Consider the following 15,843-nt stretch of genomic DNA (forward strand, 5'->3'; position numbering starts at 1 on the left):
CTGGCACTCTCCAGTTAAAGCATAACATGCACTATAGGAACTGTTTTCAAGCATCACTTTGTTAGCAAAAAGAGTCTAGAGAAAAAGTGCACAGATAATCTTCTAGTCTGACACCTCATACTTGACTGCATAAAAGAAAAAAAGCATTACAAATCCTAACAACACCAGTGAAGAAGTACTTTGTTCATATGATATGTATTACCTCGAAGAGAAACCTCTCCTGTGACCAATCACACTGCAATTGCCAAACGGTTTAAGAAAAAATGCTGGCAGTAATTGCTCTTTTTAATAGATTTTTTTTTTTGAAGCTTTAGGGCATTTTTTCCCTCACAGGGTAAAGACAGTTTATCAAATGCACCGTAAGAACCAATTTTGCTCCATTATATACATTATATACAATTGAGTGTTCAGTTCCTTCATTCTGCTTTCCTTGTAAATGGAACTCTTCATTGTCTGACACCCATCCAGCTCTCAGCAGTAACGAAGCCTCAGCACCAACCACTGGTAACTTCACATGTAAAAAAGAAAGAACTTCTGCTTTTAATCTATCCCCCTTAAACCATTTCAAAACTAGTTTAAGGCTAATTTAAAAAAATTCAGTTTTTTTCTTTTTAAAGTCCTTTTTTTCCTCGTCTGTCTGTCCGTTTCCAAGGCCGTTACACAGCAACAAGTCTCTCTTTTGAACTTTTAGTCTCTGACGGCGGGATTTTTGTGGTGTCCTGTCGAGGTAATCCATAGAGGTAAATAGAAATACACACCAGGAGAGCACCCAGGGAAAAGGTAACAGCTGAAAAGAGACAAAACAGTTTAAGTAAACACCTCTGTACAAGAAGAAACTTTCAGAAGACTGCGCTCTGTAAATGATGATGTCTGAGTGACAGTCTGAAAGTTGCTGAGAACTCATCAGGACAATACTCTGTTTTTAATTCACAGGATCTCAAATTGCACTCTGTCACTGAAAACTCTCAACTATTCACAGTACCCCCCAACATTTCAGTTAGTGTCAGAGCAGCAAGAATGTGGAGATGATCAGAAAAGCAAGGGTGAAACACCTCTTGCAGTTCCAGATGCAATCTGACAGGCTTACGTTACCATAAACTTAAAGACACGGCGGCTGTGATAATGGAACCGGTGATAACGGAGCCGGTGATAACGCTTCGTTTGCATTTTCAAATCTCAACCCACTTGAGAAATATTATTAATGAGGCTTTCCCAGAAAGACTGGCAGTCCAGGTTTGGTTTGTGCCAAAGAGCAGAAAGGTGTTCAGCCCAGGTGAGTTCTTAAACTGGCTGCTTTTCATAACTTGATGCAAGGTGCTCTTTTTCAGTCAGTAATGGTTTTCATGCGCAAACCTTCCTTAAATTCCACCTCTCTAATACCAAATCAGAACAGTGTGTTTTCTACCACTGTACCATACCAACACGAGATAGTGATTATTGTAGGAAAATTGAAAAAAACACATAGTGAAAGACTAAGCAGGAGTCAGTGGATGCATTATCACACACGGAATTCCTCTGTGGTTGTGTGACAGCCCGAAGCAATTTGCTGTTTCCTCTCACAGATGTTCACCACCTAAGTCACGACCCCAGGCACTGTTTGATGTGCTCTCACACACCACTGGGCATAGCAAAGGGGAAGGTAGAAGCTGATGCAGTAGCATCTGTAACTTAACAGGATGTAGTAAAGCCCGTGCTGAAATAGCTAAGGAATTAATTTGGGACTGGCTGTAATAAAACTAGCAGGACAGGAGAACTTCTTATCAACAGCTTTCCCAGATCGATAGCTGTATCAGTGTGCAAACTACACTGCATCAGAAAGTGATGAACAAAGCTGGCTAAAGCAGCAAGGTGCTTAAAGAGGAAAGAACCTTTCCCCGTGACGTTACAGGATGCCTCAGAAAGAACAAGCGATGAATGCAAGATCATCAGGTACCATATGCAACGCAACACAGATGATTATGTATTAGCACGCAGCAATCCTGGAGAAGACCGAGTTAAAAACAAAAATTCAAAGGAGTTAAATACGTAAGAATGATTGTTTTGGTATGAACTGCGTACGGTCTGCTAACAAAGCAATGGGCACATGCACTCAAATCATGTGGCAAAAAGACACTTACTTATCTGGAGACCGAAGAGGATGACTGAGGCCACAGTAGAAAGAACAATGGCTGCTGCTGCAGAAAAGCCTTTCATTATGTTATCTGTGTACTTCACAACAACCGAAGTGTAGAGGCCACCCACACTGGCGAGAACTGGAAAGCAGATAACATGTTTCTATTACCAGAGGTGCAGCAGTTTACTCTTACAGAGATTCATTTCATGAATGAATTTCATGGTCCGTGCTTGGTCTACCTCATCAGTTAGAGTTAACATGGAGCACAATGGCATACCTATCATGGCATCTAGAGCAGATGGAACTCAACTAAAGATGCTCTGCTTACTGCTCAGTTAATTGAGACTGCTCTTTCAGCACTATTTTAAATTGAACAAGCAAATAATTTCCAAGAAAATTGTATTAAAAAAAATCCTTCAAAATACAGTAAGAAACGGTGGGTCAGACTGAATTTGAAGGCTCACACAATCAGATATACCATAAGTTAAAAAAAAAAAAAACAACAAAACAACATAACAAGCCCCTACACCCACCAGGTACTTACAGATGACAAGCCAGACAAAGCAGGTGTAGCCATAGAAAAACCCTTTCTCCAGAACTTGGGCTCCATCTGACATGTACACACCAACCAAAGTCACCACGATCCCCGATAGGTACATCTGAATATTCCTCACCCACAAGGAAGTATCTGAACTCTTTAATACCTTCTCAAAATAAACTCCTAAAAAAAAAAAAAAAAGATTTCAGGCAGATCAATGAAGCATCAACCTGAGTGGTTGACAGTTTAGTGCTTTAGAGCCAGAGAAGACCACTGGAATCATCTCCTCTTACAGACCTTTCCATTTCACGTAAGTTCCCAATGCAGAAGTCCCCAGAGCACCTCCTGCTAACACACGTCTTCCAGGGCAGGATCACTTTAATGTGCATATAACATCAACAACAGATTTTATTTCTCTTTACGGTTGCTTCAACTGTTGATGAGCTCCACTGCTAAAAACAGTGTCTCCTATGCAATTTACACCAGATGAAAGAAAAAGCATTTCACTTTGGCACCTGCAGTATTTGTCTATTTTAGCATGGCACAGGATGATTTTTCCTCCATTGGGAGGGTTAGCAGTACAAAAAAAAGCCAAACAAAACCCAAAACACTACACACACAAACACCAAACAACCACCACCACCACCAACCATAAAACCAGCCACCCACTGAAGGAACTCTACCACCTCAGTACAGAGACTGAGAATTCCTTTGGAAACCCTGAGTTTAGAGCACAGATGTTGTGAAACCACAGCTTCAAAGACTACAACAGCAAACCAAAACCCGTGCTTTCTGCTAACTGGACCTACAGACTGGTTCTGAGGAAATTGAGTTCATGCTGATCTAAAGCTCTTGGTCACAGTGCCATGCTGATCACCATTACTTTCCTTTACGCTCTGCGTTGCTGAAATTCTACTTGCACTTTTCCATTACTCGGGAGGTGCACATCAGACTAAGAGGCCTCCATCTGACAAGTCAGCGCTGGCAGCCTCTCACTACTGCTCCCATACCAGGGCTCTGTGCATCTCTGGAACCTCCTCTGCATCCCATGGACAACAATTTGCTCCGGACTCAGATGTCGTCAGCCACTCAGATGACTTCCTGCTGTGAGCCCAGCTGGTTCAGTGTTTACTGACAACTAACACTGCCCGAGCTCCATCACATGATACAAAAAACGTATAGGGAAGTAACAAAGCACAAAGAGAAGATCTCTGGGTGAGATGCGCTGGACATACACTCTTCCTGCTGAAATGACCGAGTTAGCTTCCTGGAACATCTTGCTACTCTTTAACTCATGGAAAATACAATTTAGAATCTAATACAGCATAGTGAGACTGTATGGTTAATAAATGACCTAGTACACATACATTTCAGGTGTTTAATAAAAGCAACCATGTAAATACCATACATGATTTTTTCCCCAAGTTTAAGCAAAAAGATAAAAAACTTGTCTTGTTAATGATGGTAGCACTTAAAATAACTCAGAATAGTCTGCCTTGAGTTTTCTGCCTGCTGAGAACACCTACAGAGCACAACCACATATAATTAGTTTACAAGAAAGTTGGCTGAGCATGAGCCATATCTGTAAATTTTATAAACTTGAAAATAGAAAGTAGGCCAACGTCAGAAGAAAGATCATAACACTAGCTGAGACGTAGGAAAGAACGGGTGCTGTCTAGGAGAAATTATTCGTCAGTAATGTTTCATGTCACAGGGGGCTGACATTATGCACGTGTCTAAAACACTTTTATAAGCATTGTTGGGTCCTTGAATGCTTGGACACCATCACAGGATCAGCAGTTTGAAGAAAACTTCTCCCCATCTCTGAGGGACAAAACCATAACTTTTTGGACTTTGCTGGAATAAAACATCCGACATGTTAAGTCCAGAAATTGAAGGCTTAATGCCAAAATAACTTAATCACATTGTGGGTGGGGGAAGGAAGAAGAGGAAAGGAATCTGAATAGGACTTGTGTTTCCAACATGTAAAGCCCGAAGGGCACAACGAGCTGCATGGATGAAATCCTCTGTCTTCCTTGCTGCCTCAAAGCTACAGCTGTTAGTGAGGAAAACACCCAAATTGCAGTCTTTTTGCTGGAGAAAAAAGCCATACGTGTCTTAAATCCTCTAGAGCAGCCCTCACCAGCCCATCAAAAGGTCTGAATGTGGAGAGGCACAGCTGTCCACCCGCCTCATCAGAGAAACCCAGAGAGCGCTAGGAGGCTCCGAAGGCTTCACAGTGAATGCTGTCTCATGGCTTAGATACATCTGTGGAAATTAGTACACTTTGAATCTTCCAAATCAAGTTGTCTGAGCTCTACCAAGTCTTATTTACTATTTCTAATCAAAATTTTCCATTTTGGTGAAAAGACACCAGACAAGAACCAAACCCTCCCCCTTTGCCAGCTAGAATGGTTTCCATGAGTAACAAGCATGTATGCACAGCACAAGATTATTCTTGTATGATTATACGGCAACAGAGATGTTTTCTTATAGAGGGAAGAATCCAGTCTACAGCCAGGAAAATACGCCCCTCTGAGCCAAGTTTCAAATATAATTGCACTTCCTATTTCTTTGCACTAGCTCGCTTGTCCTCAAATTCTGGTCTTCTACAGAAGCCAGAGAAAAAAACTACTCTGAGCAGAAATGTGGTTTGAAAATAAAGTAACATAACAGAAGGAAAGCATCTAGTTTATCCAGGCCTCCTGCTACTCATCTTCCTTTCTGCCTTACTTGTGCTTCATCTCAGTTCAATTTACTGCCTACGACTACAGCAATCTGCATTTGAAGGCTGAGCTTCCAGACGAATTTATTAAGAAGCTCAGTTCCTCTTCTAAAAAAAAAAAGCAAGTTTTTCATCTGATCACCGCAGCAGAGCTTGTTCACTGTAAAACCAAGTCTGCAACATTGAGGTACGCTGATTAGTTGTACTGACTGAGTCATTATAGAGTTCCCCTTCATCTTATTCTGAGCATGTGAAAGGCTCTTCCATTTGCAAGTCAACCTTCCAAGCTGCATCACATAAAACCAATAGCATGTGCTCCTAGCCATTTGCTTCTGCAACTGGAGTAACCATGTCACGAGCCAGGTTTGTAAGTAACACAACTACTGCAAGGTAATTAGAGGCAGAGGGGATAAAGTCCTTACTTATCTTATAACCCACAAAGATAGCTAATAGCGTAGAGTAGAACAGAACATTTGGCCACTTCAGAGCTAACTAAAAGTTAAAGCACATTAACAGTGGCATTATCCAAAAGCTTCTAGAACACTGACAGCCACGGGGCATGAAGCACCTTGCTAGGAAGCCTGTTCCAGTGTCTGGTCACCTTCACAGTAAAGGAATTTTTCCTACTGCCCATTCTGAACCTCCCCTGGTGCAGCTTTGTGCCATTCCCACGTGTCCTGTCAACACAGAATGTACACAATGTAGATAATGCCATTCCTGAGCGTCCTAGTCACATAGAACGTACATAACAGAGAACATTCTGGTTTAAATATCACAAATTATCCAGTCATTTTTATAAGAACTGCATGTGGAAATTATACTTTACCTGCAAATCCCGAACATATTACAGCAATAGTTATGGCTCCAAACCCTAGCCATGGGTTCTGCTCCACCTGCAACATCAACCGTTATTTTAAAAAGGATGGAACACTTCAGTAACCTACAATAATCCATTCAAGAGCCGTTTCATTAAGTACAGCAAAACTGTTAGTATTTCGTTACAGTACAAGATGCATTTGACTAGCCCAAGCTGCCCTCTGAATTAGCTCGGCCTCGTCGTGGCACGTTAACGGTGGAGTTTCGTTTTCTACATGTACTTTTACAACCCTGGTGGTGCGAGGCACGGTTACTTGGCTGTGCCTGGACTTTACAACAGCACACATCGCCCTTCCCACTCATGCCGATGGCCAACTAAGACTTACAAAACAGAAGACACTTATTTCTTCCTAGGAGAGATTAGGTCAGTGTCTCTGCAGGGTGTGTTAAATGACAAACCCACACCCAAAAGGCACTGGAGTTTCACTCCTAACTCCACGAGGGCTTCGATTCCAAGGTCTCTGCTCCAACAATTACAGTGCTGCCAGGGCTAAGTGCTACAAACAGCATTACTCAGATACTCCTACAACGATGCAATGCCATTAGACTGATTACGATGATGGTAACTTACACTAATCGTAGCAATCATTTGCTTTCCAACAAGCGAGACCGGAGCAGTACCACAAGCCTGTCTGCACTGATCCACAGTAAATGATCAAACCAGTGCTTATGTTCTGGAGGAGGTGGCTGGAAAGAGGAACTGGATACTGGTGGGTGGAATGTAACAGACACTGCTTTGATTCCAAGATGACGTAAGGTGACGTACAAAGCATAAAAGGCAGTTTATCCTTCATCACGAAGTGGCAAAATGTCAGCTCTTACCTGCACTTTGGTAGCCTGAGCAGGCTTCCACTGAACAAGTATAACGCCGCCACACAGCATGAAGACAGAGAACCACTGCAGTTTGCTCAGGGTACGGTTTAGCATTAGGACTGTACATAACGCCGTGCAGGGGATCTTTAACTGGTACGTCACCTAGAGATGGGCAGACAGCGTACAACATGTGGTTTTATAAGCTCCTCCAAAGCGAGACAATACAACAGAAACCACAAAATGACATTTTCTATTTGTTGATCCCCTACAGATCCGTGGGGTTTTGTACTGTTTCCAAAGGCAGCAATGTGAACTGGAAATGACTCCAGCAATGAGCGGGTTAGCACTCCAGCAGCGCGCTCTGAACGCGGCACAGCACCATTCAGCTTTCAGCACTAAGGCTGAACGCGGTGCTGGGTGCCAGGCAGACAGACAGCTCACACGCACACCTCATGGCACTGTAAAGAGAAATGTATCTGTAGAGCAGCTGCTAATGACAATGTGCGTTACCTGGTAGACCGCTGCATCCAAGTTGCTAAGAGCCACAAACGCCATATTGTTTTGGACAGCATACACCAAAGATGGAACACTTAATTTTAGCAATTCCTTGGGACTTCCAAAGACATTTTCTTTTAAAGATGTTATTAACCTTGCCAGACTTCCCGATTCTCTGCAAAAGGAAACAGGAGTATAACTGGGGGCCATCCTAGGCAGACATCTGAAAACAGAAATCAAACCAACAAATATTTTGGGAAGGCTGAGCAAAAACTGTGAGGTTATCAACAAGAAGAAACCAGTAAAAGTGAAGACTCCATTCTGAAATCGGGTTCAGTGCATTAACCTGTAACGATTTGCACAACAGCCACTGGAACCAGTGGAACAAGTAACTAAGTATACAGGCAGTGGGACAGAAGGCTGACCCCCCTTCTTGGGAGCTCTTAATATTTGTGTGTCACGTCACATGTCTGCAGTTTTCCAGATGGGCTTTAAAATGGAGCTCACCGTACAGCAAAAGAAAAGGATTATGCCCTTCCTTGTACTCTGCAGTGAAGTACCTCCCACTCTTCAGCCAGCCTCGGGCTCCTCTCTTCACTTGTGCTGAAGGAGCAGCCAGAGCTGCACCCACCCACACACACAACCCGGTCAGGCACGGCGTGCAGCTCCCTGCTGCCCTGCAGGCAACAGAGAAGAATGGGTCACATTTTGTGGCTGCCCCCTTCTGCAGTCTGTTCCTCAGCCTGTTGGAAGGCTGCCCTCTGCATCACTACTTCTCCCTTATTAGTTGCACATGAGCATGACTTTTCCTGCTTCCTTGTCACTGCTGCTCACTGCCTCCAGTTCCCAGCTCTCCTAAGCCCCACACTTCCCCTTTGCCATTCTTCTCCCATTTGCCATGGACAAATACCAACATCCAAAATCACTCCTGTTCCATCCCAACTATACCACAGGCCTTTCAACTTGCATCCCTGTACCACTCTTAAATTTAATGCTCCTTTTGCTTCCTTTACATACACATGAACAAATGGCTCACACCCTCCTCAGCACCCCAAAAGCCCAACTCCCCCGTTTCACTCACGTCCCAAATTCTTTCTTCCCACACACATTCATCATCTACCTGCTCCAAACTCCAACTATGTAAAATCTGTGTGTTCTAGGTTCATCAAATCATAGGATCACAGAATGTCTTAGGTTGGAAGGGACCTTAAAGCCCACCCAGTTCCAATGTCCTGCCATGGGCAGGGTGCCCCCCACCAGCTCATGCTGCCCGGGGCCCCATCCAACCTGCCCTTGAGCACCTCCAGGAATGGGGCACCCACAGCTTCTCTGGGCAGCAATGCTAGCACCTCACCACCTTCTGAGTAGAGAATTTCTACCTAACATCTAACCTTAACCTCCTCTCTTTTAGTTTAAAGCCATTCCCCCTTGTCCTGTCACTATCTGCCTGCGTAAAATGTAGATTTCCCTTCTGTTTGTAAGCTCTCCTCAAGTACTGGAAGGCAGCAATAAGGTCTCCCCGGCACCTTCTTTTCTCCAAGCTGAACAAGCCCAGCTCCCTCAACCTTTCTTCATAGGAGGGATGCTCCAGCCTTCTGATCATCTTAGTGGCCCTCCTATGGACCTGTTCCAACAGCTCTACATCTTTCTTGTGCTTGTTCCTTCATCAACCACCTTACTCCTGCGTATTCTCCATTCCCAACAAACCTCTGACTCTGTTCCTGGCACCAAAGGAAAAAAAAAAAAAAAAGTATGGCTTTATATAAGTCAGAATAAGCTGGAGCACTCCTTATACAGGCAGCTGCAAGGGATTCTTTTCTCATTCTCCCATAATGAAGGAGTTACAAAAATTAGCACTGGGGCAGTACAGTTTCCAAAGAGAGGTGAGCAGGACTTCGTACACTCCCACTGTACAAGCGAGGTCACTTGCAAAGCTCTTTCCCAACTGAAGGGGAATCTTTGCTTGGGACAGACTTGCCGACACTGAGCATGTCACAAAGCTGTGTTTCTTTTGTAAGACATGTCTGGCCACAGGGAAAACCACTGACAGAAAGATTTATAGACAAGCAGCACTTCAAGTCTGCAGTACCAAGATGGGAAGAGTTCGTGCCAGCGCACCATGGTTAATTGCACTAGATAAGGAACTGCATAAAATGTTATGAGTCACTGATGTTGTAGGCAGAATTGTCGGTTTATTTATTCTCTAATGAACATATGGTATTGCCTGGCATCGGGAGATAGGAAGAAAACTCAGAGCCCCTGGTAACAACCCAAGTACAGGTGGACTAGAGTGCTGCGATTCCAGATATCTAGTTGTAAAGAACCATATTTGAAAGGTTGTGGCAGCCTGGTGAAGTTCCCACTGACTGGAAAAGGGGAAACATGACCCCCATTTTCAAGAAGGGAAAAACAGAAGATCCAGGGAACTACAGTTCAGTCAGTCTTACACCTGTGCCTGGCAAGATCATGGAGCAGATCCTCCTGAAGGCCCTACTAAGGCACATGGGGACAAAAAGATGAGGTCATTGGTGATAACCAACATGGCTTCACCAAGGGCAAGTCATGCCCTTGGTGCAAATCCAAACGTGGACTTGTGCAAAGCATTTGACACTGTCCCACATGACATCCTGATTGCCAAATTGCAGAAAAATGGATGCGATGGATGGACCACTCGCTGGATAAGGAATTGGCTGGATGGTCGCACTCGGAGAGTTGCGGTCAGTGGCTCAATGTCCAAGTGGAGACCAGTGATGAGTGGCATTCCTCAGGGATCGGTGCTGGGACCAGTGCTATTTAACATCTTTGTAGGTGACATCGACAACGAGATTGAATGCATCCTCAGTAAGTTTGCAGGCAACACCAAGCTGAGTAGTGCAGCTGACACACAAGAGGGAAGGGATGCCATCCAGAGGGACCTGGACAGGCCTGAGAGGTGGAACCAGAACCACGACAACCTCATGAAGTTCAGCAAGGCTAAGTGCAAGGTCCTGCACCTGGGTTGGGGCAATCCAAAGCACAGACACAGGTTGGGCAGAGAAGCCCTGAGGTTGAGAGCAGCCCTGAGGAGAAGGATTTGGGGGTGTCAGTAGATGAAAGATTCAACATGAGCTGGCAACGCGTGCTTGCAGCCCAGAAGGCCAACTGTATCCTGGGTTGCATCAAGAAAAGTGTGACCAGCAGGTGGAGGGAGGTGATTCTGCCTCTCTGTTCTGCTCTCGCGAGACCCCATGAGGAGTACTGCGTCCAGTTCTGGGGTCCCCAACACAAGGACAGGGAGCTGCTGAACCAGGTCCAGCAGAGGGCCACCACAAGGACAGGCTGAGAGAGCTGGGGCTCTTCAGTCCGGAGAAGAGAAGGCCCCGGGGCTTTCTGGAGCACGTCCTTACCAAGAATCTCTAACTCAAAGTACAAAAAGGTCACATGGGAAGAGATTTAACTACACACACACAAAAAAAAAATTAAAGCCTTTTCTGTGTATAGCTTATAATGCAAAACAATGTGCTCAAAGATGTACATTGCAGAATAAATAAAATAAAAAACAATCTAGCTTGAATTCAGTATTCAAGATATCTATCTACATTTGACTTTAAAAATGTATTCTGTTTCCTACATAGGTCTGAACAGTTAACGGATAATACCAGAAATTAGCTCTGCAATAAGAATACCCAGTTGTTAAAAAAAAGCCAAAGTTAAAATTAGTGCTTGCAAATGAGCTCTTCCTTACCCACTGCTAAGAAATAGTGTACCACCTAAGAACACGGACAACGTAATTACCAAATGGCCGACTGGACTTGAAATAAATATGAGGAGTCTTTTCCCATAACAGTACAGTTGAGTAAACAATTACACAGCTTAAACCATCATAACCCTCCCTTCTGAAAGACAGTCTTACGGTATTCATTCATTCATTCAATATGCTTTGCAGGAGAAACCCAAAAAGTAAACACAGAAAAGGTGCGGGGTAAGAATGTGTAAGAAAACAAATTCTGCAGCCGGAACAAGGCGAGAGTCATACTTCAGTATCCTGTATATTGTGGTAGTCGGCGCTGGCTGTTTCAAAAAGAAAAGGGAGTGGAATGTATCCAACCACACTGAACACGGTGATTTAAGTGGCTATTAAACTACAAAGGCACCTCGCCCCGGGGAAGGCAAATGGGTTAGAACTCTAAGCCTGGAGGAACCAGGAACCACTATATTCATAAATGTTCTAAAAAGGGCAAAGATATCGCTGACTATACTGCTTTATAGGTGGTATCCAAAAGAGAACTTTCAGTAGTTTCTGAAGGGGCTCTCACTGAACCAAACAGAATACACAAGCTCTCCTGCCACATGAGAACCAGCTTGGTTATCTGGACAGCAAAGTACAGTGTCCAGACCCACTGCCAAGTGAGACGTCCCAGCAGGAAGAGATGAGCAAGGCCTGATGGACGCTGCTGGTGGTGCTGCTCATCTCCCTCTTAGGTACAGAGAAAAAAAAAAAAGCTGACCAGATCAAAATAGATATCTTAACCTTCAAAAAGTTTGGTAAGTAACATTAATGCCATTTTAAACAGCAAATAACACTCAGTTGTCAAAAAAGGAGAAATAATCCTAAGAGATGACATCCTCAGAAGAGAGCAACCAACTCGAAATTCGCAACTGGCACTTAGGAAAAAGATGTGAGCAGTGCTCCTGCACGTCAGCCCACGGCTCAGCTGTGTTCCAAGGGAACAGCAGCATGCTGGGGGTTCTTCAGAAAGGAACTGACACCAAGCCATGGAGCACCTCTACTCCCCTGCATCGTGCCACAGCACGTTCACACCTTGAGTGCTGCATGCAGCTCTGAATCTTGCTTCAAGGGATGTAGTAATATCGGAAAAGCTGTTGAGAAGGGTACTAGTATGCTCACACATAAACCAAAGTAAGGCTCACTGGCTTCGAAAACACACGAGTGAAGAAAAAACAATACAGACATGAAAACAAAAATGACAAACGTTAAGAGGGAAAGATTATTCATGATGTCTTTCAACACAAGAGGATGGAATACAGTGAAATTACTAGAGAAAGTGTTCATAAAGCAACTACTTTTCCCATATACTGCATAATGACATTGCATTGTTAGTCCCCACAATAGGGACTAACAGGTCAGAAGGAACCTGGGCAGTCTTGTGGGAGTCAGGATCGTTAGGGACTACAGCCACAGCATGCGCACAGCCTCAAGCCTGGGAAACCAATAAGCCCCCGCCAGCAACCACGACCAGTGCAGCACATGCCTGCCTGCTGCCTATGCTCCCCTTGTGAGCACCTGTGACCAGCCTGCACAAGATCAGATGTGAGAAATTACCAAATCCCACCCACAGACACTTTGCCACCCAGAAACACGGTCTGTGTCTCCAGAAAGCAGACTGGATCGGGATCCACACTGACACAACATTGTGAGAACCACAATGAATACACATTGATGTTAAGAAGATCTGATTAAAACAAAAAGGTAAATCATGTGACTTCATGATCTTCTAGCACAAAACAGCCAGTCTTCTGATGTATAATAAACCACAGAGCGGTATGGAAAGACCCTAAAAGAACAAATTCCAGCACTTGCAAGAATCCAGAGTATAAAGATCAGAGCATAAAGGTCTTTCCAAGGAAGAAAATTGAGAGGTAAGAAAGGCTGGTGGCCACCTTGCTTCTTCAGATGCTCGTGTGCAGACCGGAATTCCAGCTCCTGGTGGCCATGTGGGATTACAGAGGCTCCACTGGTCACCAGAGTCTTTTAGTTTTGACTCCCTTCATTAACAGAGAGAGCAAGATGTCCTTCTGCAACGCTGCCTGGGAAAATTTATGAGTAGGAACATGACAATTTCATGTAACTCAGTATTCCATGGCTCAGCCAGGCTACACCAACATTCTACAAGACTCAGGTTGTTGCAGATAATCCATGCTGACATTTTGAACCTACTCCAAAGCACATCAATACAGAAAATATGCAGGCAGGACACACCTGAATATCGTGCTGTTTACAAAGTACTTTCAGCCGAGGAGGACTCGAGCCCTGCCCCACACTAAGACGTCTCTGCAGCGTGACCACCCATAATGCACTCAGACACAGCTGCACCTCAGTAACCGAGAGCTGAGGTGAGCAGAAGGGGTCCATTTTCCGCGTGCCCACACTGGCATCCCCACACTCACCTAGCCAAGATGCCCACACTCAGAAACAGCTTGATGACTTCGGTGATGCACACAGCTGTCGTTGAAAAGTAGAGCTCTGTCTCTGCTGTCCTCGTGTAGCGCAGCGCCACAGTGTACGTGGCAGTGACCAGGGTCATCACCGTGAGGCAGTACAGCTTGAACAGCAGGCTGACATTTTCTGAAAGGAAACAAAGGCAACACTTCAGCGTGCCCTGCGCTTTGAGAATGGAAACGGGGCGTCCCACAGCTGTAGGACCATACCAAAGACTACTGCAGCAGCATACAATAATTTCATGTTGTGAAATGCTTCATATATGAAGTGTAAGATCAATGTTAAAGTCTCTTCTCAGATTCCCAGAAGTCTGACAAAAAAGATATCCTCCTACCCTAACAATAACCCTTTGTTCTAGCAAAACGAATCATAATTTATCCATTAAGTCTTCCTGTGCTCTCTCACCCTTCAGCTACGCTCATGCCAAATGGCAGCCCATCTTCTCCGTGTCCTGTATGGGGGTCAGGCACCAATAGTGCCGCAGACTGGTGAAAACAAAGAAAGGAAGCGCTCAGCATCTGCAAAGCAGGAAATCCATCTCAAAAACCTTAAGGCAGCATTCTCCTCAGTCTTACTTTCCACCAAAGTTAGCAGGAGGTATTTCCTCGGAAGGGAGATAGGACTCCATACAAAAGGCCTTCTTGGAAAATGACCCATTGTAGAAAACAAGAGGTTCTGTCCATTCAGCTAAGTTCAGCCATGCAAGAACTACTTATCACCTGCGGCCAGATGACATCAGTTTTTACAGTGTCAGAGAATGGCAGAGAAAACAGCGCTGACTCCAAACGGAGTTTCTCTGTGTGAAAGCATCACCTCCAACACAAGAAACCTGCAAATGCAGTGGGACTACAGAAGCATTTTTCAAATTAGCACATCATTCCCTGCTCTGTACGGCATCGTGGGGGCGATGGCCTTTCTGCAGCATTATCCGTCATGTTCTGGATATCCTACAGAAACGTGATTTAATTGGTATAGGTTTATGTTCCCTTGCTGATGAGATGAGCCCCGAGATAGGCTGGGGGCAGCTTTGTAATGGCTTTGTTCACGTAGCGCGGGGATGAACCGCTGAACCCCCTCCAGCCAATGCCGTGGTTCATTTCTCCTTTTGCGTAACACTTCCGTGAGGTACAGTTAATGCCTCCCGCTCTCGCAGTCACTTAAATTGGCTGCTTCCTTACAGGTACAATCTCACCCCCGTCAGTAACCACGCCTGAAAGGCAGGGCCGGTCAGTGCGGGCTGGTCAGTGCCTAGCGGACGGGCTGGGTGCCGACCCGCGCTGCGGAGGACAAGTCACCCGTCCCGCCGCGCCCGCACGGCGACACGCAGCGCAGCTGACAACACAGGTGCGCTCCTCACAGCGCTCCTCCCACACAGCCCTCACGCCGATGGCTGGACGGATGGACTCTTCGCATTTCAAGATTTTTACGTCTCTAGGATCTAAGCCTATGCAACAGTGAACTAATGTTAAATGTGGCGTTTCCCTACAAACACTGCAATAAAAAATAACAGTTTGCAGACCCTTGCTGAAGCCAAGCGCGGCGGGATGCCGTGAGCTAACAGCACAGGGCGGCCCCGCGTTTCCTCAGCAGCTCTTCGCAGGGAGCTCCGGCAGAGCGCTCCCACACGGCCGGGCCGTCCCCCAGCCGGACCCCGAGGCCCGGGCGAGGCTGCTGCCTCCCCCCCGGCCCCAGGGAAAGGAGGGCCGCGCCGAGCCGAGCTGTGCCGCCCGCCTGAGCACGCCCGGCCCTCCCGTCCCCCTTCCCCCTCGAGCCGCGGTACCCCGCAACACGCGCCCCGCGCCGCGCTCACCTTTCGGAGGCGACATGGTGCCGGTAGGAAGGGCCGCCGGGCCGGGGCTGCCCGCCGCGCCCCGCCGCTCCTCCCATTCACCATAGAGAGCGGCACGGCCGCCTAGAGCGCCCCGCCCCTCCGCGTCTCACCATAGAGGCGGGGGCTCCGCTTGGGCAGAACGCCCCCCGGCGGGGACAGCGGCACCCGGTGGCGGCGGGCGGGCAGGAGGGGTCAGCGCCGCGAGGGGAACAGGATTTCAGGATTCATTTCT

General features: G+C 45.9%; 1 protein-coding gene across 2 annotated transcripts; it reads right to left on the bottom strand.

The window, feature by feature from the left end:
- SLC35A1 (solute carrier family 35 member A1) lies at positions 177 to 15,722 on the bottom strand. 2 transcript variants are annotated; one of them, XM_021391747.1, is made up of 9 exons: positions 15,591 to 15,722; positions 13,729 to 13,906; positions 8,121 to 8,237; positions 7,576 to 7,735; positions 7,075 to 7,227; positions 6,203 to 6,269; positions 2,658 to 2,834; positions 2,118 to 2,252; positions 177 to 787 (listed from the first exon to the last, which is right to left on the bottom strand). In XM_021391747.1, exons 1-9 carry the CDS (start codon positions 15,604 to 15,606, stop codon positions 657 to 659), a joined length of 1,134 nt encoding a protein of 377 aa, XP_021247422.1. In that variant the 5' UTR covers positions 15,607 to 15,722; the 3' UTR covers positions 177 to 656. The 2 variants fall into 2 exon arrangements, with proteins under 2 accessions (XP_021247422.1, XP_021247423.1); XM_021391748.1 differs by lacking the exon at positions 8,121 to 8,237.

This window comes from Numida meleagris, chromosome 3, assembly GCF_002078875.1.
Source record: "Numida meleagris isolate 19003 breed g44 Domestic line chromosome 3, NumMel1.0, whole genome shotgun sequence".
NCBI lineage: Eukaryota > Metazoa > Chordata > Aves > Galliformes > Numididae > Numida > Numida meleagris.

Coding starts and splice junctions, on each gene's coding strand:
- SLC35A1 (XM_021391747.1), bottom strand. Junction 6,270..7,074: donor CTCAGGCTACCAAAGTGCAG/GTAAGAGCTGAC, acceptor TTGATGTTGCAG/GTGGAGCAGAACCCATGGCT. Junction 2,835..6,202: donor AATATGTTCGGGATTTGCAG/GTAAAGTATAAT, acceptor TTTTTTTTTTAG/GAGTTTATTTTGAGAAGGTA.